The sequence below is a fragment of the Coregonus lavaretus genome (assembly GCF_964263955.1).
Source record: "Coregonus lavaretus genome assembly, chromosome: 2".
Classification (NCBI taxonomy): Eukaryota; Metazoa; Chordata; class Actinopteri; order Salmoniformes; family Salmonidae; genus Coregonus; species Coregonus lavaretus.
Window position 1 is genome coordinate 38,911,524 of NC_139989.1, and position 27,576 is coordinate 38,939,099.

Sequence of the window (27,576 nt, forward strand, 5' to 3'; positions counted from 1 at the left end):
TTAGCAGAAAAACACCCCCAAAGCATAATGTTTCCACCTCCATGTTTGACGGTAGGGATGGTGTTCTTGGGGTCATAGGCAGCATTCCTCCTCCTCCAAACACGGCGAGTTGAGTTGATGTCAAAGAGCTCGATTTTGGTCTCATCTGACCACAACACTTTCACCCAGTTCTCCTCTGAATCATTCAGATGTTCATTGGCAAACTTCAGATGGGCCTGTATATGTGCTTTCTTGAGCAGGGGGACCTTGCGGGCGCTGCAGGATTTCAGTCCTTCACAGCGTAGTGTGTTACCAATTGTTTTCTTGGTGACTATGGTCCCAGCTGCCTTGAGATCATTGACAAGATCCTCCCGTGTAGTTCTGGGCTGATTCCTCACCGTTCTCATGATCATTGCAACTCCACGAGGTGAGATCTTGCATGGAGCCCCAGGCCGAGGGAGATTGACATTTCTTCGGTGTTTCTTTCATTTGCGAATAATCGCACAAACTGTTGTCACCTTCTCACCAAGCTGCTTGGCGATGGTCTTGTAGCCCATTCTAGCCTTGTGTAGGTCTACAATCTTGTCCCTGACATCCTTGGAGAGCTCTTTGGTCTTGGCCATGGTGGAGAGTTTGGAATCTGATTGATAGCTTCTGTGGACAGGTGTCTTTTATACAGGTAACAAACTGAGATTAGGAGCACTCCCTTTAAGAATGTGCTCCTAATCTCAGATCGTTACCTGTATAAAAGACACCTGGGAGCCAGAAATCTTTCTGATTGAGAGGGGGTCAAATACTTATTTCCCTCATTAAAATGCAAATCAATTTATAACATTTTTGACATGCGTTTTTCTGGATTTATTTGTCGTTATTCTGTCTCTCACTGTTCAAATAAACCTACCATTAAAATTATAGACTGATCATTTCTTTGTCAGTGGGCAAACGTACAAAATCAGCAGGGGATCAAATACTTTTTTCCCTCAATGTATGTCCGAACTTTAGACTGGTAGTGTATATATATATAATATATATATATATAGAGAGAGAGAGAGAGATTGAGATCTGACTGCAGACCCCCTGCAGTACCTTGGGGTCCGTGTACCCCACTTTGAGAACCCCTGGGGAGGATAGACGGGTTGGTTGTTTAGCAACAAAACCAACACATGCGCAACTATGGGGCAAAACAGACAGGGTTCGCTTCTATTATTGACATGTAAACTATATTTTGTCCCAAAATGTTTATTGAAAACATAAATACATTTGCAGAAGGACCACTTGTCTCTCAAATACATAATTACAGTTGTTGGTTAGCTAGCTAGCAAATTTTAGTCATATTAGCATAGACATGACATGAGTCAAATCACCTCAACACAAGACATGGTATCAATAACAAGGTACAATGAGCTACCTACAATTCCCCACATTGTAGCTTCTTGTCATGGTTGTTAGCTATCCGAATCATACCACCACACGGCCTTCTGCCTCATCGATGCGCGCACATCATTCGTGACGTTGTCAGCCAACTCATCTATAGGTCATTCAAACTTTCTCCATCAGGTTTGGTTTCCCCCACTTCTTTCAAAGATGTTCTTGATTCTTTTAGCTCTTCCTCCACAGACCTCCAGCTGTTCCTGGGTCTTTCCGGTTTCCTTTTCCCCCTGGAACTTCCAGGTTATAGATAATAAATATTATAGATAAGTGTGCTTTTAGGTGTTGTTGATATAGAGAAATTAGCTTGCCCAGCCTTCAGAGAGTGAAACAACCCAACCAAAACCCCCAAAAACACTCGGATCACAGTTTAACCAATTGTATTTAATGGTTTATGCAATTCTCTGCTAAGGCCCAATCTCCTCCCAACAGTACAGTATAATGGGTAAACCAGTCCCTTGCATTTTATTTGCAAAATATTCATTAAAACAGACCTAAATAAATATGTGTTTTCATGAAGGGGGCAATTACTGAAAAGAGAATAGGACAAAAAAAAAAAGAAAACAAATGTAAAAACCACCAACTGCTTTTTTCCTTAAAATTGGGTAAACGTAAAAGTAACACTTTAAAAAAAAGGGACCATTCATTAGTTTTCCACTTCATATATCATGTAACACAACTAGAACCAATATAAAAACTGCAGCGGAACAGCGCCACCATCTGGAAGTCTTACACTTTGGTCATAGGATTTAAAACAGACATGGGGGAGTGAGGGGAGAGCATGCCTCCCTTAAAAAACTACCTGGACTCAGGAGAGCAGCTTAAATGAATGAACGCCATAGGTCTTCTTCAGGTCCAGTCTAAAGGCAGGCTAGACTGGTACTGTCTGTCAGGGGAGGGGGTTGGATGACAACCAAAGCATTTATCAAAGGAGAACCCAGACTATCTGGGATGACTCCGAGGCATGGTGTGTGTGTATATGAGATGGAAAACAGAGTCTTCCAACAGTCCCTTCCATTTCTCCAAGCTAATGCAGCTCTGTTCCATTCTTCTCCTTTCCTTCCATCTAAAATTGTTGAATTTCCCCACTTCTCCTCAGCTCAGTGCCATGACCCCCTCCTCACTGTAGGGGGACCCTAGGGCTTTGACCCCCAGAACAACACCACCCTTCAGGGGAGGGAGAGACAGGGAAGCTGGGTGGGTGGAAATGGGGGATGGAGGGCTCCAGGTTGCAGCTGGAACACACAGATTACCCCCCCCTCCCCCTCACCCATGATTCCTCACGCTCCCCCTGCCTGCACCCAAGAGGTTTCCCCGGGGTGCTGAGCCCATGGCAGGACATAGCAGGATGGTAAGTGGTGAGGGGGCTGAATCAGGCAGCCACCCCTACCTCCACCTTCCACTCAGGTCAGTCAGTCAGTTCCTAGTGAGATAGATAGTGAGGGCTCAGTTTGAGGCGCTGCTATTGGAGGAGCTGGAGGTGGAGGGTAGAGCCGTGCCAGAGGCCCCGGACGTGGCCACAGACTTGCGGATGTGAGGCATGAGGAAGGGGTCACTGGCTAGCTGGTGCACATCGATACGGTCCTCCTTTCGGTAGACTAGACAGCGCCTTATAAAGGCCTGGAGAGAGATAAGGAGGGGCCATTTAGAGAGGGTGTGACTGGGGAAGAGTTTGTTTACAGTGCAGAAAGAGATGAATGTGTAAAGTAACATACAAGTGAAAGAGGGATGGAGAAACAACATCAGGTGAGGAAGATTTTAAGGAATGGACTAACAAATGACAGAGAAAGGTGAGGGACAGACAGAAAACAAGTAGTACCTTCGCTTCTGGAGTGACCACTGGTTTGGGGGGAAACTGCACCTCTGTTGCCTTCAGTATTGTGTTCTCCTGTAGGATGTCCTGTTGAGACTGGTTATGGCCAAAGGGCTGGAGGGAACGACAAAGAAAGAGCAAAAGGTAAAAGTTAGCGACACAAACCGTCCTCATCTCTTAATGGAATATAAAGAGTATGAATACAATTCTGAGAGTAGTTAGTAGTGTGTGCGTGCTTGCTTGCATTACCTTGCGTCCATACAGAGCCTGGTAGAAGATGACTCCCACTGACCACACGTCCACCTTGTTGGAGATTTTAGGAGGCTCTTTACCCACCACAAAGCATTCTGGGGGAAGGTACCTGCAAGGGAAGATGATTTATTAGAGCAAAATTCTTTCCACAATAATAACATATGAACGATCATCCAAACAAGATCCCATAAAAAAATATATATATATATTTTGTGTGGAGCCTCACCAGTAGGTCCCTGCACCCTGCGAGGTCAGCTCCATCCCGTCCACTGAGTTGTAGCTGTCGTCGTCCATGATCTTGGACAGGCCGAAGTCGGTGATCTTGATCTCCCCACAGGCTGTGCCATTCACCAGGAGGATATTGCCTGAGGAAACAACAAGTCAGAGGTCAAGACATAAAGGTCATAATGAACATGGACATTTCTCAGTAATATACTGTCAAGGCTGGTTTATACTTGGTCTAACAACATGTCTGTAGACAATTCGAATGTGACAAGTTGCGCTGGTTAAAACAACATTTAATTTATACTCCGGTGTAATGTCTGTAGACCGTCGTTGAGACTGTCGGTTTCTTTGTCGCAGACAGATGAAAAGAAGTGTGTTGTCATGGTTGCCATTACCTTGAAAAATTATCGTGTTGAGAGTTTATTTTCCTGTAATAATTAATAAAAATGTGCAAATGTTATGACGTCAGCTACGCTCTGGTAATTATTGGAACTGCCTAGCCTTCTAACGAGCTAGAAATAAACCAAAACATTGTTTCTAAAGTTGCTTTTAGTTGTCTGGCTTGCTAGATTGACATATATCGAATTCGTTTTTTAAACTGATGGGTTTATTGGTGTTAAAATACAGCAGTTATAAAGTGCAATTTGGACCACCAGGCTGCTGTCATGCATATCATAACAACAACGACAAGTTTGATGTCAGACAACTATAGAATGTTCATGATGTCACTGTGACAACAGTCTACAGACTGTCGATGTCGATAGATCAACAGTAAACCAGCCTTAAGAGTCAAAAGAGACCTTTCACTCAGTTATCTTGTCTCGTTTTAGTCTGCCGTCATCGTTTCAACTTGCTTTACATGCAAGTGATCGCATCAGTGTAAGTGTTGACCTGGTAATACTATTGCAGTGTAACTGCTGCCATGCTAGCTTCCGTGCGATCCGTTGCTGTGTGTACCCACCAGGTTTGAGGTCGTAGTGGATGATGGGCGGGCGGATCTCGTTGAGGTACTTGAGGGCGTTGACCATCTGCATGATGATGGAGCGGCCCTCCTTCTCCGACATCAGCTTGTGCTGCTTCAGGTAGAAGTCCAGGTCGTTCCCCTCACAGTACTCTAGAACCGTACAGAACCTGGAACACAACGAGACAGAGGAACCCACAATGAGGTATTGTTTCATCTCGAACCGTACAGACCCTGTGACATAACGAGAGAAAGGATGTGGCACTGTTTAACTCTAGACCTGCACAGAACAACGAGAGCGAGAGTTGAATCGGCTGTGTGGTACTGTTTTAGTTTAGAACCATACAGAGCCTGTTCCACAACGAGAGACAAAGGAACCAACTGTGAGGTACTGTTTCAAAACAGTAGGATACAGAGTTGAAAGAAAAATTAACACCAGAATTAGAAACCCCCAAAAAACTCATGTTCTATTCCAAAGATTTGTTGGATATGTTCTGCTGCTGTTTGAGAGGGGGGACTTACGAGTCTGTGTCGAGTGAAAAGTAATCGTAGAGTTTGACTATCCGCGGGTGGTCCAGCTCCTTATGGATTCTATACTCTCGACATGCGTGTCTGAAACAGAGAGAGACCACGTTTAACTCCAATATTAAATCCAAAGGGCTTTTATTACCCATATCACTCTGAGAAAAAGGTTTGTCTGTCTTATCCAAAAGCATCTATGATAAGAAATAGACAACACTCACTTGTGGTAGTTTTCCTTCTTCTCCTCCCTCCAGTTCTTGTTCAACTGGTGGATTTTGACTGCGACGTATCTCTGCTCCGTTAGATCAAAGGCCTTCAAAAGTGATAGAGGCATGACATCAATATCAATTCCAAATAAATAATTATAACATCACATCCATTATTCTTGATCATATCTGAGAGAAACCTGGCACCAATATGAAATCCTATGAAAACTTGGCACCGACTTCAAAAATTGATTCAGGTGAACGTCAAAAGTTCATCATGAGAAATCCTTTAGACTATGTAGTCGCTGTACTTAGTTCAATAGGTATACAACTATGCTTTTGACCATGATGACAAAAGCTCAGTTCCAATGACTGTTGATGAGCGGGCAGAGTGCTCTCACCTTGTAAACTTCACTGAAGCCCCCTCTGCCTAGTAAGTAGAGTAGTAGGTACCGGTCGTTTAACGTAGGGTGGTCTTTGAACCTGGTGTGGAAATCAGACATATTTGGATTAAAAGTCAAAACAGAGAGCACACACAAATAAGAGAACACAGTAACACTGGTAGAGAGCACGTACGTGGAGTTATCCTCGTTGTGGATCCTCTTGAGCTCGCGGATGTGCAGGTTCCGTACGCGCTCCAACCTCTCCAACTCAGCCTGGATCTCTGCCTCCTCCTGCAATACACAGCAAGCATATTAGCTGCTTTTACAGGAACCAACAGATCAACAGTACACAAAATACATACAAACTGCATGTAAACAGCACCCTACCTTCTTGAGATGGCCCAGTCTTAGTTTGAAAATCTCCTCTTGCTCGTGATACTCCGCCTGCGATAACCTGTAAGAAGAAGAAACTCCCCATCTTACACAAAACCAAACCTGGGAAAATGTATGCATTTGAACAGAGCGAGGAAGAGGCGAGGTACGTACGCGTCGCTCTCAGCTCCGTTGGCCTTGCTCTTGCGTTTGTTCTGCTCCAGGCTAGGGGGAGGGGTCTGGGCCATGGAGGGTGGTTTCCTCTTGGCCAGAGCCTTCCTCTGTCTCTCTATGTCCTCTCGCTGGGAGTTGATCCTCTCCTGTTGCCTAGAGACAAGACAGACAGACAGGTGACGGGGATGGTCAGTGCTGGTAAGGCTGAGCTAATCTATCTTTCCCTCTAGTGCTGATATGTGTGTGTGAGAGAGAGAGAGAGAGAGAGAGAGAGAGAGAGAGAGAGAGAGAGAGAGAGAGAGAGAGAGAGAGAGAGAGAGAGAGAGAGAGAGAGAGAGAGAGAGAGAGAGAGAGAGAGAGAGAGAGAGAGAGAGAGAGAGACAGACAGACAGACAGACTGAGATTAAAACAACAGGGGAGGGTAGAGAGGAGGAGTATGAAGGAGGAGAGGATGAGATGCAGAGTGAGAGAGGCTTTTGAGTGGCCCTTACTTGATAAGGTTCTGAAAGGCATATCCGTCGGTCCACTGTTCTGTGAATGAGGCACCATGTCGGACGGTGGTGAAGTGACCCAGACGAAGACGGTCCTGCATGCTCTTGTCGCGACACGCCATCTTCTCCTGCTTCGACTGGGGGGAGAGAACACACACACACATTATACATGGGGAAAGCTAGTCCTTGGTCAAGACAAAAGACATGGGTTAAGGTATTCTAGACTCTGGTAGAGACAGAGGGAGAACTCACTTTCTCGATTAGCAGCTTCTTGCTCATGGTCACACATTTGTTCAAGCGTTCTTTGTACCGCTCCAGCATCCTCTGCTGCTCATCCAACTGCCGTCGAAGGTCACAGTTCGCCTGAAACAGAACACAGCACGGGTCAAAATCACATTAATTAATTTTTCTTCTAATTAAACAAAGCTGTTTTAAAGTTGTCAGTTGGTCGTTTCTGAGGAGATCTGTTTCCATATCTGGAGAATAATCCTATCTTATGACGAGGCCAAGAACATGTTATTCCATTAGAAGAAAGAATGGAAAACAAAGGCGCATTGATAGCAGATGTGTACCCACCCGCAGTAAGTCATCTATCCTCCCCTCCTTCTTCTCCAGGTCAGAGTTCTTGTTGTTCTCCATAGCAGTTAGCTTCTCTACCGTCAGGTCAGACTGCAGGAGGAGAACAGGATGACAGAGAAATAGAGATGAAGAGAGGGATGGAATCAAACAGTCATTAGAAACAAGGAGACATGTCATATCATACAGGAGTTATTACAGACATCACCAGTGCTCTGTGTGTGTGTGTATGTGTACAGATGGTGTAAGGTAACAGCTACCTGTGTGGCTTTGTGGTTCATGTAGAGGGAGACAGGCTTTAGGGAACAGGTTGAGTGCTCTGTGTTGGCTGAACCCATAGAGGACGGGCTGCCCTGCTGCATCTGGGATACAAAGACATCCACACATACCACTAACATCATGTCATGGACCACAGTAACATTCTGCTTTGCATTCAGGTCAGTTTGAAGGACGTGATAGGTTCGTTAGGAACGGGGGGGAGAAAAAAGGTATAATGAAAAGGGAGGAGGGAGAAGTGAGGGAGAATGCTCACCGTGCCTGGGGGGTTGGAGAGGGAGTGATGTTGTGGGGAGGAGCGGACAACTGGAGGGAGACTCCTGGCAGGACTGGTACCAGGTCCGCTACCCCCCGCAAACTGACAGAGATTTAATGGAAAGGTCAGAAGAAAAGAGTAGGAATTCAAAGCTACATTATGTAGGCTATGCTATGGATGCGTTTTGACAAAAAGTGCGCACACTCACCTCAAAATAATCACTAATTTTCTGTCCTCTTGCTCCTCCTTTCCCTGGAGAAGAGAAAAAAAGGCAGAAAATCTGTGGGCCGTTGATCAACTCTGACACAAAATGGCTGCCGGCAAGGCACGACTGAGGTGCATGAGAGAGATCATGCAGGAAGGGAGAGACACCTCACCTTGGCTGCCGTCATACGGTTCTGCTTTCCTCTTCCTCGTTCTCTGGTCGTTAGGCTTTTTCTCTGGGGTCTGGAAAAAGAGTAGGAGAAACTTTATGACAGTGGAAGATGTATAAAATATCATCTAACAAGAGTGAAAAGATGTATGGCGTCACAGCTGTGGGACTCTGACCTCCAGCTCTTTGTCACTGAGAGAGCCCACGCTGCACAGGCTCTGATTGGATGACTCATTGTGGCCTGAACCCTGTTCAAAACAAACAAACAAACAAACAACCCCACACAATTACACATCAGACAAAGAGTGGAAGCATATGCCAAGGGCAGGAAGGGACTAAACTTCATTCACAGTTAAACCAGGGGTGTGGAAGGGAGGGATGGGGGCTTGTGCTTTCTGTTTTCATTTGACTGACTGTTTCTCCCCATGGCTACTGTCTGGTGAACAGATAAGGTGAGTAATTGTTTGTGAGAGAAAGAGAGAGCAGAAGAGAGTCAGAGAGGAATAAGGTTGAGCTAATATCATCACCATTAGTCTCCACACTGTACCTACCCTAACAATTCTAATGTCTGTTCCCTAGGTGATGCCTGTCACTCAAATGACTCACTGCTCACTTTTGAATTCAACAGGCTCTGCCATATCAGAGAAACATACTTAGTCATTCTGGACACATAATGCTGCTCCCTCTAACTAAATTGAACCTGAAATTGCTGAACATCAGACATAACTAATGCAGGTGGGAGTAGGTCTCTCTCTCAATCTTTTTCTCCCTCACCTTTCATTATTTCATCTTCATTCTCTCCAGCCTTGTTCAAATAATTAGAAAATCCTACTACTCAGATAGGGTATTGAGGGCTTTCAGTGTTTCCCTGTAAATACATTTTTTGGATGGAAAAACGCTACACCCTGACAGATATAATATAATTGACACACACACACACACACATATACATATATATATATATATGCTAGCTAGACAGTCAGGGAGAATCAAAAATTCAACAACAATGAATTTAGGAGTATTTTTGGAATAGCTGGATTACTGACGGGCCACGCAGGGTACATGCCCAGGGACACCGATTGGGTCCCCATTGGTTATGTTATAATGTTTAAGAATAAAAACACAGAAATGCTTAGAAATGCAGGAAATTAGCTTTCCCTCTACAAAATTATCTGTGCTCCATGGAAAAATGCATAGAATTGCAGGAAATTAGCTGAAAAACAGTAAATTTCCCCCTGCCGCCAATTCTGGACCGATTTAAGCCGCGCCCACAACGCTTATAAGGCAGCTCAGGATGACTGATAGGGAGCAGAGCTACAGGGCTGTTCAAGGTCGAGAGACACAGGCTGAGCTGCCCCCACCATATCCTGGGGCTTTCAGACCTCCAACACCAGGGCAGGCTATATGTCTCTCATTTCTCTCTAGGCTAATACTTCCTTTCTTTCTCTCCCACTCTTTCCACACACTGCAACTCTGTCAGACGGACCCTGGTCAGACGGGCGGTCGTGGCGTGATGCCTTAGCGGGAGCCACCATTTTCTCTGCAACAGCACCATGCTCTGGGCTCAGTTCTGCCTATGGCTGGCATAGAGCCCAGTCCTGGCTTTGATTCGCTCTCTGGGCTCCGGTTCACTTTCCACAAAGGCAGCTCTCTAAGATGGAGTCTACCTCAGCACCACCAGGCAGGACCTCTAATCAAAAGCCAGAGCGTTACTGCCATAACATCTGGCCAGGGTTTCTATGCGTGAGGGTGACCGGCATTCCTGCCCTTCCCTGCCCCACTTCACCCTCCTGCCCGTTCCCTTCTTGGCAGTCCTCGGCACTTGCATATGCAGCCACCACATCATGAGCCAGGAGGACAGGATACCATATCACACCAGCCAACAAACACAGACACACAGCTCTACATTCTCCAGAGAGAGAGAGGCGGAGGGGGCTAGCCTTTCCCTGGCCAAGCTCAACCAGAAATAGAGAATCAAACAAAGAAAGGGAGAAACAAAGAGAATGGGTGAGAGAGACAAAGAAAGATAGATATGGTCCTAAAATAAATGTGCAATACTAAGATCCCGTTCTGTCAGTCCTACATTAGGGGAAAGGGTGGAGCGGGAAAGGAGCAGGACCCCCCTATATAGGCCTCTCTCATCACCAATGATATAGTGTAGTAACACAGACCTTAGCCACGCCGACCCCAGTGAAGCGAGCCTCCAGCAGCTCCTGGCGCCGCGGGTCCAGGCTGTGCAGTTCTTCCATCATGGCTGCAGGGACAATGAGCAAAAGACACACAATTTGATATCACATCTGTTCACTTTCCATAGCACAGACAAGCACATCCTCTGTAGGTCAATTGGTAGAGCATGGTGCTTGTAACGCCAGGGTAGTGGGTTCGATCCCCGGGACCACCCATATGTAAAAATGTATGCACACATGACTGTAAGTCGCTTTGGATAAAAGCGTCTGCTAAATGGCATATTATTATTATTATTATCACACAGAGTAAGAATAAAAGGGGTTGGAAGTCATCTGACAACAGCGTTATGATTTAGTAAAACAACATTTTACATTTACATTTTAGTCATTTAGCAGATGCTCTTATCCAGAGCAACTTACAGTTAGTGAGTGAATACATTTTTCATACTGGCCCCCCGGGGGAAACGAACCCACAACCCTGGCTTTGCAAGCGCCATGCTCTACCAACTGAGCTACAGGACAGCCAGTTCAGGGTTGTGTATAGATGAATGTGTTGATGCATGCAACTATACATTCTTAGAAACTGTGACTCATGGATAACCTCGGACACACCTGTTTTTTTTTTTTAAATACCAAATCAAGCAAAGACTAAACAGGCATGAGCTATGCATACTCTAGTGCTGACATGGGACATTTAAGCAAATATGTTTTGAAAACTGATTACAGTATCGTGATAAGATTAGTGAATCTGATTTAGTCATTTTGCCACATAGCTAACAGGCTAGGTGACGAAGCAGACAGTTTTGGCAAGAAGGGTCAGGCCAGCGACCAACCATCTTGTTAATGTTATTTCAAATCAACTAGCTAGCTGGTCAAATATTACAGGCAGCCATCAACCACTTGCAGGGGACAAAATACTAACAATGAGAGTAACATGATAGACATGGTCATGACTCATGATCATGTGTTCATTACATTAGTTGACGTGTCAATAATTCAGGTCCCCCTTGGCTAGTCTATGGGTTTGGCTGCCTTGTTGGTGATGGCATTCCAAACGTCCATGTTTTTGTAGCTAAAGGCTTGTTAGCTAACTAGTTAAACTACAGTACATAGCTAACGTCAGACGTTAGCCACCTGGTGCAGCTAACTAGTAACTAGCAAGTTGGTCACTTCGTTGGCGAACATGTCTGCTAGGTAACTAAAAAGCAATATATTTTATATTTCCCAAATATACCTACTTGTAAAATGGTCAATTTAAGAGAGGAATTGATAGCTAGTTAGCTAACTACTTGGCTAAGGGTGATGGATAGCGATATGGCAAATGTTCGACTAACATGTAACGTTAGCTAGCTAGCTAACGTTAGCTACATGAAAACTGCTGTTTTTCAGGAATATTATTCTGACCCAACCCAACGTTTTATGTTAGAAATAAAACATGAACAATACAACTAGACCAAGGTTACCTGTTGTAATTATATTTTCCACGGGTCCAATCTTTATTTGTCCACGAGTCTTGCCTCCCTACCTCGACACTGCCAAACAAGGCCTCGTCCAAATCCCCGTTCTTCGGTGTTGATTTGTTAACCAGTCAGGAGACGATCGTCTGCTTGGCCCCCCAATAACGACTGATAATTCCCTTCTCGGCCTAGAAGACCTGGGGTATCCCGAACCCTCCTTTCTGCACTCCCTACACGGGTATCCCCAGGTTCACATTCCTTTCTTCAAGGGCCGTACCATGCCTCTTTCGGGGTATTTTATCCCGAACAATGGCCATCACTTGCCCTTTTCATCGCACATAGATCCAACAATGTGGGTATTTTGTGTTATAATTTTGTCATCCGATCTGATATGTTCGGTCTAATTCTGTGCTCAATCAGAACAAAGTTGGTGTTCGGCTTCACCTTCCTCGCCCTAGCAAACAATATGTGACGGAAGTTGTGTTGTTCCGATCATTTCAGTTGAATCCGGATCGATTCGGTTCGGTTTCTCATTTTTTTTGTAATGTAAACAATAATCGGTAAATCTCCTTTATTCTCGTGAGATTGTTCAAACCACGCCTGCCGCCAAACCTTTGGTCTAGACCAATTGAAATCGATTTACAAACAAGATCAATGCAATCATCTTTTGATATGTGAAGTGAAGGCAATTATCTGAAAGGAATCATGTGACAATGATGGGTTCACACATTGTTTTTTAATCATTTTGAAGGTGTAAATGTAATTTTAAAAAAATCATACAGCACAAGTTATCTAAAATAATGGATTATGGTAAACAGTCTGTTGAATGTAAACATTAGTATATTGGGTTTCCAGCCCTTTGTTCAGATTTCATGAGCTCATCAGCCTTCTCTATATGCTGTTTCTGAGTCATGTCCACCTCTCAGTCAGAGATACATTATCAAAAGGCACCTGGGGGAACCCAGAGCTGTGTAGACAAATGGCTGAAGGAACCCAATAGCAAATAGCAAAACATGTCTAATGCTTTGCACACACATCACCCCTCAATCCATCTCCATGGTGTCCATAATCACAATTGTCTCATGGAGGTATCCCAATTCTATCCACCCCTCCCAGGGGTTGCAGTCCCACTTCTACCTCAGACACTAGTTGAGACATAAACCGCAGTATTCTCTCTGCTGCTCCTGGCTCACTCCTGTGACTCTGTTGGTTGGGTATGAGGCTTGCGGTACTTGCATTGGATCCAGACACGGTACATGGTCAGCTGCTTTCCTCTGTTCACCTGCAGCCGCCGGTCCACCATGTTCTGGACCTTCTCCAGACCCGCTTCACTGAAGTAGTCATGTAGTTCATCTGGAGAGAGATGTCATGGAGATATTATACACAAAAAACCCAGAAAGTTTAGAAGGAAAAAAACAAAATTTGCAAATTACCACGGTTAAAAAGCAGTACATACCAGCCTTTTGCTTTGATTTATTTATTACCTTGAGTGAAGAAATAGACTCGTGTTCCATCACCCCGGACATAAAAGTTATCTGACAAACACCTTCCTGAAAAAGGAACACATTCAATAATTCAATAGATTTTCCCAAAAACATGTACATATTGCTAATCACAATTTACAAGCATTTCGCTACACCCACAATAACATCTGCTAAATATATGTATGTGACCAATACAATTTGATTGGATCACACACAGTCCCACGCATGAGTGCCTATGGTAACTAACCTTTCTTGAAGCGTAGCTGTGCCATGTCATAGCGTCCATAGTCCCTGAGCAGCAGCACGCCTCCAGGCTTCAGCAGCCGAGCCAGTCTGCTGATGGAGGCCTGCATCCTGACAGAGAAAAATAATGACATGGGAATTTGATTGCACTTAATTTTCCCTATCACACACACGCAAGCAAACACACATACATGCACCCACACTTGCTTGTTGCCACACTGTTATGTGAATTATTTAACAAACTATTTCAGTTTCTCTGTGCGTCTCCCAAAAGGTTGTAAGTCTTTTGGGATTTAAGTAACGGCCAGAGTCCCGGTCTGCATAGTCAGAGATATTTATTCATTGAGAATTCTGCCATCACAATTTCAGAGTCCATCTTTTATACTCATACGTCATACAAAAAGAAATCCCTTCCCTCTGTAGGCGGGCTGTAGTTTTCCACTCTAAAACTGCTCTACTGACCTTCAGTTCACACACACACACACACATATACACACATGCATACACACATACATACACACACACACACATATCCTACTCCCTGCATTACTCAGTTATTGCCGTTCTCACAATATTCTGCACCATGTTTTCATAACAATTTCTCCCCTCCCTAAATTGGGAGGCCTCTTTATCTTAGTTTCTCAGTTGTCGTTGTTGTCTGGCCTAACTCTTACTCACATTGCTAAATAGTGGCTCAATGCCATAGCCTTTACTGGTCCTACACTCACACATTTCTAACACATTATACACAGTTTCAGGGTGTAATAATTAGTCATTAATAATTAATCTATCACACAGGGGCGGCTTACTTGTCAGGATGCAGGGCTGAGAGCACAAAGATGAGCACTATAACATCCAGGCTGGCGTCTGGGACAGGGTAAATAGCTCCCTCATCACCCAGGTCATGAACAAAGGCATAGCAGCGCCCGGGGTCATACTCTGAATTAGCCTGTTGGTGAAAGGGACAATATAAATGAATCTATTTATCAGCCAACTAATGACATCATCTATCAAGCACTTCTCCTTCTCACCTTGACCAGCTCCACAGCGGTGCTGGAGAAATCACAGCAGTAGACAAAGAGCCCAGGGTCACTGTCACACACAAAGAAGACAGGGTCAGGGAACATGGAGGTGCTAAGAGGGTTGCATATAAAACATATTGAGATCTGAATAGCAGATATACAGCATGTGCGTACGAAGAGGGTAGTAGCTAGTATACAAAGTCAAACTGAACAGGCTGCATCCTGCATTATGGGACTGCCCCATACACGTGGTCCCAACCACCACTCACTTGTTGGTCTTCAGAATGGGAAAGACGGTGTTGCCAACACCACAGCCAACCTATTGAATCAAACAAGGACATAGGTTAGCCTACTTTATGCCTGAGGGTCACATACAGTGAGGGAAATAAGTATTTGATCCCCTGCTGATTTTGTACGTTTGCCCCCTGACAAAGAAATGAGCAGTCTATAATTTTAATGGTAGGTTTATTTGAACAGTGAGAGACAGAATAACAACAACAAAAAAACAGAAAAACGCATGTCAAAAATGTTATAAATTGATTTGCATTTTAATGAGGGAAATAAGTATTTGACCCCCTCTCAATCAGAAAGATTTCTGGCTCCCAGGTGTCTTTTATACAGGTAACGAGCTGAGATTAGGAGCACACTCTTAAAGGGAGTGCTCCTAATCTCAGCTTGTTACCTGTATAAAAGACACCTGTTCACAGAAGCAATCAATCAATCAGATTCCAAACTCTCCACCATGGCCGAGACCAAAGAGCTCTCCAAGGATGTCAGGGACAAGATTGTAGACCTACACATGGCTGGAATGGGCTACAAGACCATCGCCAAGCAGCTTGGTGAGAAGGTGACAACAGTTGGTGCGATTATTCGCAAATGGAAGAAACACAAAAGAACTGTCAATCTCCCTCGGCCTGGGGCTCCATGCAAGATCTCACCTCGTGGAGTTGCAATGATCATGAGAACGGTGAGGAATCAGCCCAGAACTACACGGGAGGATCTTGTCAATGATCTCAAGGCAGCTGGGACCATAGTCACCAAGAAAACAATTGGTAACACACTACGCTGTGAAGGACTGAAATCCTGCAGCGCCCGCAAGGTCCCCCTGCTCAAGAAAGCACATATACAGGCCCATCTGAAGTTTGCCAATGAACATCTGAATGATTCAGAGGAGAACTGGGTGAAAGTGTTGTGGTCAGATGAGACCAAAATCGAGCTCTTTGACATCAACTCAACTCGCCGTGTTTGGAGGAGGAGGAATGCTGCCTATGACCCCAAGAACACCATCCCTACCGTCAAACATGGAGGTGGAAACATTATGCTTTGGGGGTGTTTTTCTGCTAAGGGGACAGGACAACTTCACCACATCAAAGGGACAATGGATGGGGCCAAATCTTGTGTGAGAACCTCCTTCCCTCAGCCAGGGCATTGAAAATGGGTCGTGGATGGGTATTCCAGCATGACAATGACCCAAAACACACGGCCAAGGCAACAAAGGAGTGGCTCAAGAAGAAGCACATTAAGGTCCTGGAGTGGCCTAGCCAGTCTCCAGACCTTAATCCCATAGAAAATCTGTGGAGGGAGCTGAAGGTTCGAGTTGCCAAACGTCAGCCTCGAAACCTTAATGACTTGGAGAAGATCTGCAAAGAGGAGTGTGACAAAATCCCTCCTGAGATGTGGGCAAACCTGGTGGCCAACTACAAGAAACATCTGACCTCTGTGAATGCCAACAAGGGTTTTGCCACCAAGTACTAAGTCATGTTTTGCAGAGCGGTCAAATACTTATTTCCCTCATTAAAATCCAAATCAATTTATAACATTTTTGACATGCGTTTTTCTGGATTTTGTTGTTGTTATTCTGTCTCTCACTGTTCAAATAAACCTACCATTAAAATTATAGACTGATCATGTCTTTGTCAGTGGGCAAACGTACAAAATCAGCAGGGGATCAAATACATTTTTCCCTCACTGTATTCTTAGCTGGTCCCAGATCTGTTTGTGCTCTTGCCAACTCTATTGCTCATTCTCACAACAAACATGTTTGACATTACAATGACTGAATGAGTTGGCATAATAACACAAACAGACTGGCACTCAAGCTAACAGATACTACAGTCATACTATGATATAATATAATATGTCCTCACCTCCAGTATGCGATACATGGCACTGGATCCAGGGAAGTCACCATCTCCAGGGGCCAAAGGGGTGACTTCACTGCTTTGGCCCTGACTCTGATCGAGACCATGTGGTTCACTGTCCTCAGCTCTATGGTCCCCAATACTGGATTCCTGGTTGAGACGACACTGTGGGGCCAGCTCGGGGAACTCTGTGAAGAGCCAGTGGCGGTCTTTGAAGAAGCGATTCTCATGGATGGTGTAGAATTTATTCCAGTATTCGTTCGCCCGGCAGTCAAAGTCCTCTGTTCAAATGAGTGGAAGAGATGCAAATTGACTACTACATATACTGATCTTGTTCTGGTACTTACACTACATGACCAAAAGTATGCGGACACTTGCTCGTCGAACATCTCATTCCAAAATCATGGGCATTAATATGGAGTTGGTCCCCCCTTTGCTGCTATAACAGCCTCCACTCTTGCTTCCATTCAGCCACAAGAGCGTTAGTGAGGTCGGGCACTGATGTTGGGCGATTAGGCCTGGCTTGCAGTTGTCGTTCCAATTCATCCCAAAGGTATTCGATGGGGTTGAGGTCAGGGCTCAGTGCAGGCCAGTCAAGTTCTTCCACACCGATCTCGACAAACCATTTCTGTATGGACCTCACTTTGTGCACGGTGGCATTGTCATGCTGAAACAGGAAAGGGTCTTCCCCAAACTCTTGCCACAAAGGTGGAAGCACAGAATCGTCTGGAATGAACCATGAAAAACAGCCCCAGATCATTATTCCTCCACCACCAAACTTTACAGTTGGCACTATGCATTCGGGCAGGTAGCGTTCTCCTGGCATCCGCCAAACCCAGATTCGTCCGTCGGACTGCCAGATAGTGAAGCGTGATTCATCACTCCAGAGAACGCGTTTCCACTGCTCCAATGGCGGCAAGATTTACACCACTCCAGCCGACGCTTGGCATTGCGCATTGTGATCTTAGGCTTGTGTGCGGATGCTCGGCCATGGAAACCCATTTCATGTAGCTCCAGACGAACAGTTCTTGTGCTGACGTTACATCCAGAGGCAGTTTGGAACTCGGTAGTGAGTGTTGCAACAGAGGACAGATGATTTTTATGCGCTACGCGTTTCAGCACTCGGCTGTCCTTTCTGTGAGCTTGTGTGGCCTACCACTACACGGCTGAGCCGTTGTTGCTCCTAGACGTTTCCACTTCACAATAACAGCACTTACAGTTGACCGGGGCAGCTCTAGCAGGGCAGAAATTTCACGAACTGACTTGTTGGAAAGTTGGCATCCTATGACGGTGCCACGTTGAAAGTCACTGAGCCATCCTACTCCCAATGTTTTGAGCAATGTACCAAATCAACCTCATTACTGCCACCAGAGATCAGTATATAATGACGAGATGCTCATGTCTCCGCCCTAACAATGGGAAGGCAGCCGACAAGCTTAGGTCCAAAATAAACCCATAGAAACGCATTGGGCTTATTTTTGGACAGATTTTGGCGAGAGTGGAACCTCTCGCTTCGCCTTTTCCTCTCTGCTGCCACGCACAGGTTGGCTAATCCAGCAGCAGGAAAGGTCATTGATTTTATCACCTACAACAGTGTATGAACGTCCTAATCTGTTGTTTCACTGCGCTACACAGTATTTCATGTAAATAGATTAAGTAGACAATATAGGGTACGTTTTTACAGTGATTGTATATTTCGAGATATGATTTATTTAGTGTATATATTAATTGTGTTATTTATATTGAAGGAGGTGCAGAAGAGGTGGATTTGGCGCATGTGCACTTGCTCAAAAACAATACTTAGATTATTTTCAGACAAGGCATTGGTCATGTTCGAGAGGATCAAAATCGCAATGTATCATGGGTAAATTGTGACTGACTGACAGATCTTCAAATAATAATGAGTCGTTACTTATGAGGTGGTTTGTGGATCAGTCAGTCGGCAGTCGCCTGCAGTCGTTTTGATGCTCTCCAACACAGCCAGAGACATGAACATCGGCGGAGGCATGAGCATCTCGTCATTATACAAAGATCTCTGGTGGCAGTAATGAGGTGGATTTGGCACTTAGATTATTTCCATAAAAGGCATTTTCTCTGTTCCATGGAACTTTTTATTTAGACCTTTTTTGGAAGTACATACTGGCCGGGACGGCAGTAATGACAATATTTGCTCAGTGAAACTCCTTTCTTTGGTAAGTACCAAACGTATTTTGTAGGGGTGTAACGATTCGTTTTAACAACGATTCGATTTGTATCACGATTCGTGGTTGTCGATACGATTCAAGGACGATATTGGTTCATTTAGAACGATACGATCCGAAACGATTCAGTGACTTGAAATCGATTCAGTAACCTTTTAGCCAAAAATTCAACCAGTGTGACTGAAATAAATACCTGGATACTGGACAGTGCAGGTGAAGTTTCCTAGATTCCTGTTTCTTGTAAGGACCGCAATGGTGGCTTGATAATTTCTCGCTCGTCGGCTTCTCCTCTGTCGTCCGCCATGCTATGTTTTGTTGTCTTTGCGCCTTTGCGCTGCTGCTGGCGCGGGGCGATGACGTCACGGATAGGCAGACTGAATCAAGTAATGTTTAAAGCCTTTATCATTAAAAGTGCTAAGAAAAAACATCCATATAAAGTCTGACGTGCTTAAATCCAATGGGTTATTTCCTAGTATCGATACAATCGATTTATTACATTTTAAAACGATGTTAGATTGATATATGTTGTCCAAAAGGCCAACTCGCCGAGCACAGATCGATGTAGTTGGATCATAGGAATATAAATCGATACATCGATGTAGTAGATGGATCGTTACACCCCTAGTATTTTGACATTATTAAGCTTGAAAATCTGGTGAATGGCAAGTTGAATGGCTGCTTCCTGGTCTTAAAGGAGGACGTCTCCTGTAAACCCAGATTCTGGTTCAGAACCAACCTTGCTTCTCTTGAGGGAGGGGCTGACTGTTTTCTTGGACCTTCTTCTTGGCAGCTGCCTCTTGCTCCTCTGTCCACTCCACATTGTCCCTGAAAGTGAATGGGACACCAACACCATTAGAAACCATGAGGAAGACATGCTACCCATGCCTAGTTCTGTTCTGTCCATATGTAATCCCAATAATAGACTAATGGAGCCTAACGTTACTCCTTATAGTCCAAGGACCTTACATGTTTTGTTTAAAAGCAAATTGGCTCTGGAAGCCAAAACAGCCAAATACTCCACTTAAACGTGAATCGATTGTCAATTGCAGTAAGGTTCTAGAAACATAAATCCCTCTACTTTCATATCACTTCAAAATAATTTCACAAATGCAAAATGTACACTTACCGTTTTTACCGAGTTTAACACAATTAACATGTTTCTGGCGTCCGTCCTCCATTTACACACAGGTGATCGAAGACGCAGATAGCTAATAATCTGTTTTCCGTAAACAAGCGCTGTAACATTGTCAAAGACTCCAGCCACCCTGGTCATAGACTGTTCTCTCTGCTACCACTCGGCAAGCGGTACCGGAGCGCCAAGTCTAGTAGGTCCAAGAGGCTTCTAAACAGCTTCTACCCCCAAGCCATGACTCCTGAACATCTAATCAAATGGCTACCCAGACTATTTTCATTGACCCCCCACCCCTCTTTTACGCTGATGCTACTCTCTGTTTATTATCTATGCATAGTCACTTTAATAACTCTACCTACATGTACATATTACCCCAATTACCTTGACTAACGGTGCACCCGCACATTGACTCGGTACCGGTACCCCCTGTATATTACATTTTACATTTACGTCATTTAGCAGACGCTCTTATCCAGAGCGACTTACAGTTAGTGAATACATATATATATATATATATATATATATATATATATATATATTATTTTTTTTTCATACTGGCCCCCCGTGGCTATTGTTATTTTTACGGCTGCTCTTTAATTATTTGTTACTTTTATTTCTTATTATTTTATATTGTATTTTTTGGGGGGTATTCTTTCTTAAAACTGCATTGTTGGTTAAGGGCTTGTAAGTAAGCATTTCACTGTAAGGTCTACACCTGTTGTATTCGGCGCATGTGACAAATAACATTTGATTTGATAACATGGAAATATGGCGAATCGCATCTCTGCATGTCTGGCAGACATATCAGTATGGATGACGGATCACCACCTCAAGCTGAACCCTGGCAAGACGGAGCTGCTCTTCCTCCCGGGGAAGGACTGCCCGTTCCATGATCTCGCCATCACGGTTGACAACTCTGTTGTGTCCTCCTCCCAGAGTGCGAAGAGCCTTGGCGTGACCCTGGACAACACCCTGTCGTTCTCCGCTAACATCAAGGCGGTGACCCGCTCCTGCAGGTTCATGCTCTACAACATTCGGAGAGTACGACCCTGCCTTACACAGGAAGCGGCACAGGTCCTAATCCAGGCACTTGTCATCTCCCGTCTGGATTACTGCAACTCGCTGTTGGCTGGCCTCCCTGCCTGTGCCATTAAACCCCTACAACTCATCCAGAACGCCGCAGCCCGTCTGGTGTTCAACCTTCCCAAGTTCTCTCACGTCACCCCCCTCCTCCGCACACTCCACTGGCTTCCAGTTGAAGCTCTCATCCGTTACAAGACCATGGTGCTTGCCTATGGAGCAGTGAGGGGAACGGCACCTCTGTACCTTCGGGCTCTGATCAGTCCCTACACCCAAACGAGGGCATTGCGTTCATCCACCTCTGGCCTGCTGGCTCCCCTTCCTCTGCGGAAGCATAGTTCCCGCTCAGCCCAGTCAAAACTGTTCGCTGCTCTGGCACCCCAATGGTGGAACAAGCTCCCTCACGACGCCAGGACAGCGGAGTCACTCACCACCTTCCGGAGACATTTGAAACCCCACCTCTTTAAGGAATACCTGGGATAGGATAAAGTAATCCTTCTATCCCCCCCCACCCCCAAAACAATTGTAAAGTGGTTATCCCACTTGCTATAGGGTGAATGCACCAATTTGTGAGTCGCTCTGGATAAGAGCGTCTGCTAAATGACGTAAATGTGCCCTTGAGCAAGGCACTTAACCCTAATTGCTCCTGTAAGTCGCTCTGGATAAGAGCGTCTGCTAAATGACTAAAATGTAAATGTAAATGTAATGGCCGTGTGGGAACCCTAACCCTATATAAAAAGGTGTGTGTCAATTTAACCTTAAAAAAAAAAAAAAGATATCTCGCTGATATGAAAGATACGATCCAACTCCCCTTACAGAAGACACCTTCGTCCAATGACTCTTTTGTAATGTAATGGAACTGAGAGTCTTGATCAAGGGCTATTCATGTGTGTGTACTACCACAACAACGAGCAGTATGCATGCTAAAATACGAACCATGCGTTATGTTGAAAAACTTGACGTGGGTCTGTCAGGAAACGGGTTCCGAACTGAGGTCTTTTCAGTTCTCCAGATGTGGATTCTGGTAATATTTGTCCCGTTTCGGTGCTGTTTTGCTCCGCTATCCTTACCACAGTCCCGGTCGCTGCCATGTTGAATTGACGCACCGGAAGGAATGTCCAGAGAAGTTGAAGCAAAGACCACATTGTCAACAAGATATCCCACTACAGTCAGTAAATCAGCGTTGCCTGTGAGTACTCGATTACACCAGTTGAGGGAGCCATAGCCCTACATTTGCCATTACGATCGAGGACGTGGCTGCGGGTGAGATTACCGTGTGGGGATGAATGGAGGTAGGACGAAAGAAGATGACGGAAAAAAGTGGACATATTATGAATAAATATGGAGTGTGGGATTGCACAAGCCTTCTGGAAGATCTAGTGAAGGAGAAGATGGCGGATAAGGAGAAAAGGGGAATATGTTTTGAGGGAATATGGAATGGAGGATCGCACAGAACTTTTGGAAGAGCTAGAGAGGGAAAGTTAACATGAAAAGAGTGGCAGGTGCAGTGATGACCACCGAGAAGGAGCTGAGTGTAGAGGGCAGTGGTGTGGTGAGGGAGGTTGGCACAAAGTGCAAAAAGAGGGATACGCCCCCTAGTAGCTCAGAGATGGAACCTGACGAGTTTATGGAGTAGTACCTGCGGTGAGGACCGCCAAGCGTCCCGAGGATGAAAAGGATGATTCTGGCCCAGTGGGACTAAGATTTGTGGAGGGAATGGATCCTTGCATTTTGGCTGATCCATATGTGGTGTCAGGTTGAAGAGGAGTGGAGAAGAGGTTGGGGACTGTTGAGAGTAACTCAGTGGAATAGTGATTATTTATTGTGTTTCTTCAGTCCAGAGGGAGCGGGCACTCCAGATCACGTGATTAGGGACAAGAAATGTGACTTGCTTTGCTCTCTAGAGCAGGGTGAAAGCGGGGATGGCATTGTTTTGAGGAGGATCAGTTGAAATTGAAGATTCCCGGTGTCTGTGACACCCACCGTATGGTGCGACGCAGAGCGGGTGGGGAAACATTGTCTGTCCTGCTGAGTTTTGAGTAGAGTCATTACTCGACAAGGTCAAGTTAGGAAGTGTAAGTAACTACGGTGTTTTAGGTGTCAAGTTTATGGGCATGTTGCAGCAGTGTGTAGGAAGGGAGATTCCTAGATGTGAGAAGTGTGCAGGAGGGCACGAGACGAAGGAATGTGGTGTTGCAGGTGGTGTTGAGTGGTAGTGTTCTGTCCTCTCAGACTGTTGGTCTGGAGTAGGACTAGATAGGGTTAAATAGTGGAATGGGGTGGTATTTGATTTTAGAGAGGGCTAATAGTTAGCAGGGTAATTTTCCTTTTCCCCAATTTTGTATTACTGTATCAAGAATTTCATGTAGGTAGGTTGTGAAAGGCCTCACACACCAGTAGAGTAGGTGGCGGTGTATGCACCTAAAAATTGGATGTGATCTGTCAACCAAATCATAAAGAAGAAGAAGAAGACTTGGCTGTGAATACAGAGTTTTTGCCCCCGCCCCGCCCCTCTGGAAACGGTCCATGCTATCTGGGATCCTTGGGATGTCCCTCTACTAAAATAACATATGGAATTGTTTTAAGATGGTCATACCAAGGATAATTTAGCTATTTGATTTTGAATTTTAGGACCCCTTTAGGTATCAAAAATAAATTTTAAAAATGATTTGATGAAACATTGAATTTGGCCTCACTGCTATTGGTCCATAGAAACGCATTGAATAACAGATTCATACATGGAAAAACAGACAGTGAAAAAATAAATCAAAATAAAGTTTGTTTTTAAGTGTCTGGGCTACCTTCAGACGAGTCTTGTGAGGCTTGTGGGCATCCTAGAGCAAAACAACTGAGATGTATGTGTTTGTGAGAGTCACCTTTCCACAGAGTCATCAGTGTATAGCCCAAACTGTTTGGACACTACAGACAGAAGTTGGCAGATCAGTGGTACCGACTTCAGACGAGTCCTGTGATGCTTGTGGATGCTTGTGGAGGTCATATAGCAAAACGGGGAACACCATCATGTTCTTGAGTCTCATCTTTCCATAGTATTAGTTTGTAATACAGGCGTTTTCGTGAGAATACTGATTTTCAGAATGTCTCATGGTCTGACAAACACCGCTGTAGCTCGACCACCTTCCACCGCAGATGCGGAAGACCGGCGGTTGCGGTAGATTGAGACGCAGCCCATGCAAAACAACTGATATCTTTAGCTTAGATGGATGTCGTGGAAATTCACCACTAAGGACTCAAAATTAAAGTAATTGAAGCAATCTTTATTAACACGTGGAGAGGTTCACACACTCAATACAAGCCTGATGAAACTCTAAAGGGGAGGTTCCCTTTCAGTCCTCTTATACTGCTACACAAACAAGTCATATAAGCATGGTTGGTTCCTGTATGTGACTGATTTATACCACATGAGGCTTCTTACCTTGAAACAAATATATTGTATCACTCCTTCTAGTTCCCAGAACAATGTTCTGGGAGTACTGCCAACTTGCTTAAAGTGATAGTGTGGTTTACTCCTTTGTGCAGTCAACCCACAAGAAACTTTCCATCACACAGATTTTTATGGGTATTTTTGTATTATGCTAATTATATTTATTTGGGGGTGCAGATATCAACTCTAGGGGGAAACCCTTAGGAAACCTCTTTCTCAAAGCTACAGATCCATGCCAACGGCCTGGGAGGACGGGACACCACCACTCAACACACACTGTAACTCTTCTGAAGTCAAATTTCGTATACCCAAATATTTCTCTGCAGCTGCCATCACAACATCTCTTTTCTGTGATTTATGTTCCATTTCTGCAATAACCATTGCTATGAACGCTAAGAAGCCAACCTTACTGAAGCATACTGTATATCACTCTTTGGCCTATCCCTCTGTGCTGGCACAGATCTACTACTCACAAGGATCCTCTCAGGATCCTTCACCCTTGACCCATCCTCCTCTACTTTCTTCACTGCCTCAGCATACGACACCTTCTGCACTACTCTGACACTAGCCACCTCAACCTCCCTCTCTCGCACCAAACACTTCTGATTCCCAGCAATATGGGCACCCCTACAGTTGACACGCACAACTTTATCCAACGAAACTACACAACCCTCTATCCCATGCCCTCCTGCACACTTCCCACATCTTGGAATCTCCCTCCTAAAACTGCTCCGACATGACCATAAACGGTGCACCTGAAACAGTGCAGTGGATTCGGCACAAAAGCTCTAACAGGATATCTGATATATCCTGACATGACTTTGTCTGGTAGAGACTCTGACTCAAAACTCAGAAGGGGACTGACAATGACTCCTCTGTTTCACCACGCTACCCACTAGGTCTACGTCACACCAAACGGCAAGCCTCCCCAACACCAGGAATCTTCAACTTCAATTGCTCCACCTCAACACTTAACGCTACCCCAGAAATCACTCCTTTCAATATTGCCCTGTTCCTAAGAGCAAAGCAAGAAACAGATCTTGACCCAAGTTGCGTGACACGGAGTGCCTGCTCCCTCTGGTCAGAAGAAACACAAACAAATATCACAAGTACACTACAGTTTACCTTCACTGATTCAACTGCACCCAACTCCTTTTTTAAAGGCAAGGATCCACTTTCTCCAAAAATGTAACTCCTGCTGGACCAGATTCTTCTTTATCATGTCCATTAATGCCAGGCTTGGGTTCCGAGCTCTTCACCACACCTTCCACCTCACTTAACTCGCCCTCATTCACTTCCATTTCACCTCTAGATCTCAGTCTGGTGCACGGCTCACTCTGTTTGCACTTGACACCAATCTTTATCGACACTCCATCTCCATTTTTATCACCATCTTCCTCAAATTCAAATCCAACCTCTGCTTTCCTCATTCTCTTCCACTTCTTCCTCTTTTTTCAGCTCCATTCCTCCTCAGAAATCCACCATTCTATGTCCCTGTCCCAATATTCCTCTTCTCCTGACTTTGCTTGCGGCCCGGTGGCATCCCGACATAACTTCATTTCATAATCGTCCTGCTCACCTCGGAAACGTGTCATCTCTGGGCGTCAACATTTTGAGAGCATGAGCAGTCTTTTTACTCACCCTCTTCTGAACCATGATGATCAACCATTATGATGAACCATGATGATGAACCATGATGATGTAGCCTATGGGCTTGTTCGACATTGCAGTCGACAGTGCAGGCGACTGCCGAATGACTGATCTACAAAGAACTTTGCAACATAATTTCCTACTCATTATTATTTGTAGATCAGTAGTCAGTCAGTCACAATTTTCCCATTATACATTACTGTTTTGAGCCTCTCGAACATAGCCTATGTCTCTTCCTCATATTTCTGAACAGCCTAAATAAAAACCCTGCAGCGATTTGAACAAACATTCAAGACCATTATGAAGGTTACAACCTTCTCTGTCTGTTGTAACGGAAATTGCAGTTGCACAAGAAGGATGCAGTCCCTACACATTATCGTAGCCGTTAGCCAGAGTTGCTGAAAAAGAACACTGTCTGACTCCCAGGGCTGGCGCCAGAACGAATCAGTTGGATGGGCCCATTTTTTTCACGGGACCTCACATGCACAAATTTTGTTTTGGGTGTTATAATTAAGCTATAAGGCCCGAGGGGGTGTGGTATATGGCCAGTATACCATGGCTAAGGGTTGTTCTTATGCACGAGTGCCTGGATACAGCCTTTAGCCGTGGAATATATGCATTATACAGTTGAAGTCTGATGTTTACATACACTTAGGTTGGAGTCATTAAAACTCGTTTTTCAACCACTCCACACATTTCTTGTTAACACACTATAGTTTTGGCAAGTCGGTTAGGACATCTACTTTGTGCATTACACAAGTAATTTTTCCAACAATTGTTTACAGACAGATTATTTCACTTATAATTCACTGTATCACAATTTCAGTGGGTCAGAAGTTTACATACGCTAAGTTGACTGTGCCTTTAAACAGCTTTGAAAATTCAAAAAAATGATGTCATGGCTTTAGAAGCTTCTGATAGGCTAATTGAGTCACCATTTGAGTCAATTGGAGCTGTACCTGTGGATATATTTCAAACTCAGTGCCTCTTTGCTTGATATCATGGGAAAATCAAAATAAATCAGCTAAGACCTCAGAAAAAACATTGTAGACCTCCACAAGTCTGGTTCATCCTTGGGAGCAATTTCCAAACGCCTGAAGGTACCACGTTCATCTGTACAAACAATAGTACGCAAGTATAAACACCATGGGACCACACAGCCGTCATACCGCTCAGGAAGGAGACTCGTTCTGTCTCCTAGAGATGAACGTACTTTGGTGCGAAAAGTGCAAATCAATCCCAGAACAACAG

The 27,576-nt window shown here is 44.6% G+C and overlaps 1 protein-coding gene across 3 annotated transcripts; it reads right to left on the reverse strand.

The window, feature by feature from the left end:
* Positions 1-1,206: 1,206 nt before the first annotated feature.
* LOC311145716 (serine/threonine-protein kinase tousled-like 2) lies at positions 1,207-22,326 on the reverse strand. 3 transcript variants are annotated; one of them, XM_084181997.1, is made up of 28 exons: positions 22,170-22,326; positions 19,758-19,846; positions 16,827-17,101; positions 14,949-14,998; positions 14,689-14,749; positions 14,467-14,606; positions 13,662-13,768; positions 13,415-13,480; positions 10,459-10,541; positions 8,464-8,535; positions 8,292-8,361; positions 8,123-8,166; positions 7,915-8,016; positions 7,643-7,744; positions 7,383-7,475; positions 7,059-7,169; positions 6,807-6,943; positions 6,316-6,468; positions 6,157-6,223; positions 5,963-6,060; positions 5,788-5,869; positions 5,402-5,493; positions 5,181-5,270; positions 4,659-4,828; positions 3,699-3,837; positions 3,470-3,581; positions 3,227-3,334; positions 1,207-3,027 (listed from the first exon to the last, which is right to left on the reverse strand). In XM_084181997.1, the coding sequence occupies exons 1-28, from the start codon at positions 22,322-22,324 to the stop codon at positions 2,854-2,856; spliced, it is 3,042 nt and encodes a 1,013-aa protein (XP_084038123.1). In that variant the 5' UTR covers positions 22,325-22,326; the 3' UTR covers positions 1,207-2,853. The 3 variants fall into 3 exon arrangements, with proteins under 3 accessions (XP_084038123.1, XP_084038122.1, XP_084038121.1); XM_084181996.1 differs by lacking the exons at positions 13,415-13,480; positions 13,662-13,768; positions 14,467-14,606; ... (3 more) ...; positions 19,758-19,846; positions 22,170-22,326 and adding an exon at positions 11,937-12,606; XM_084181995.1 differs by lacking the exons at positions 13,415-13,480; positions 13,662-13,768; positions 14,467-14,606; ... (3 more) ...; positions 19,758-19,846; positions 22,170-22,326 and adding an exon at positions 11,999-12,476.
* Positions 22,327-27,576: the final 5,250 nt, after the last annotated feature.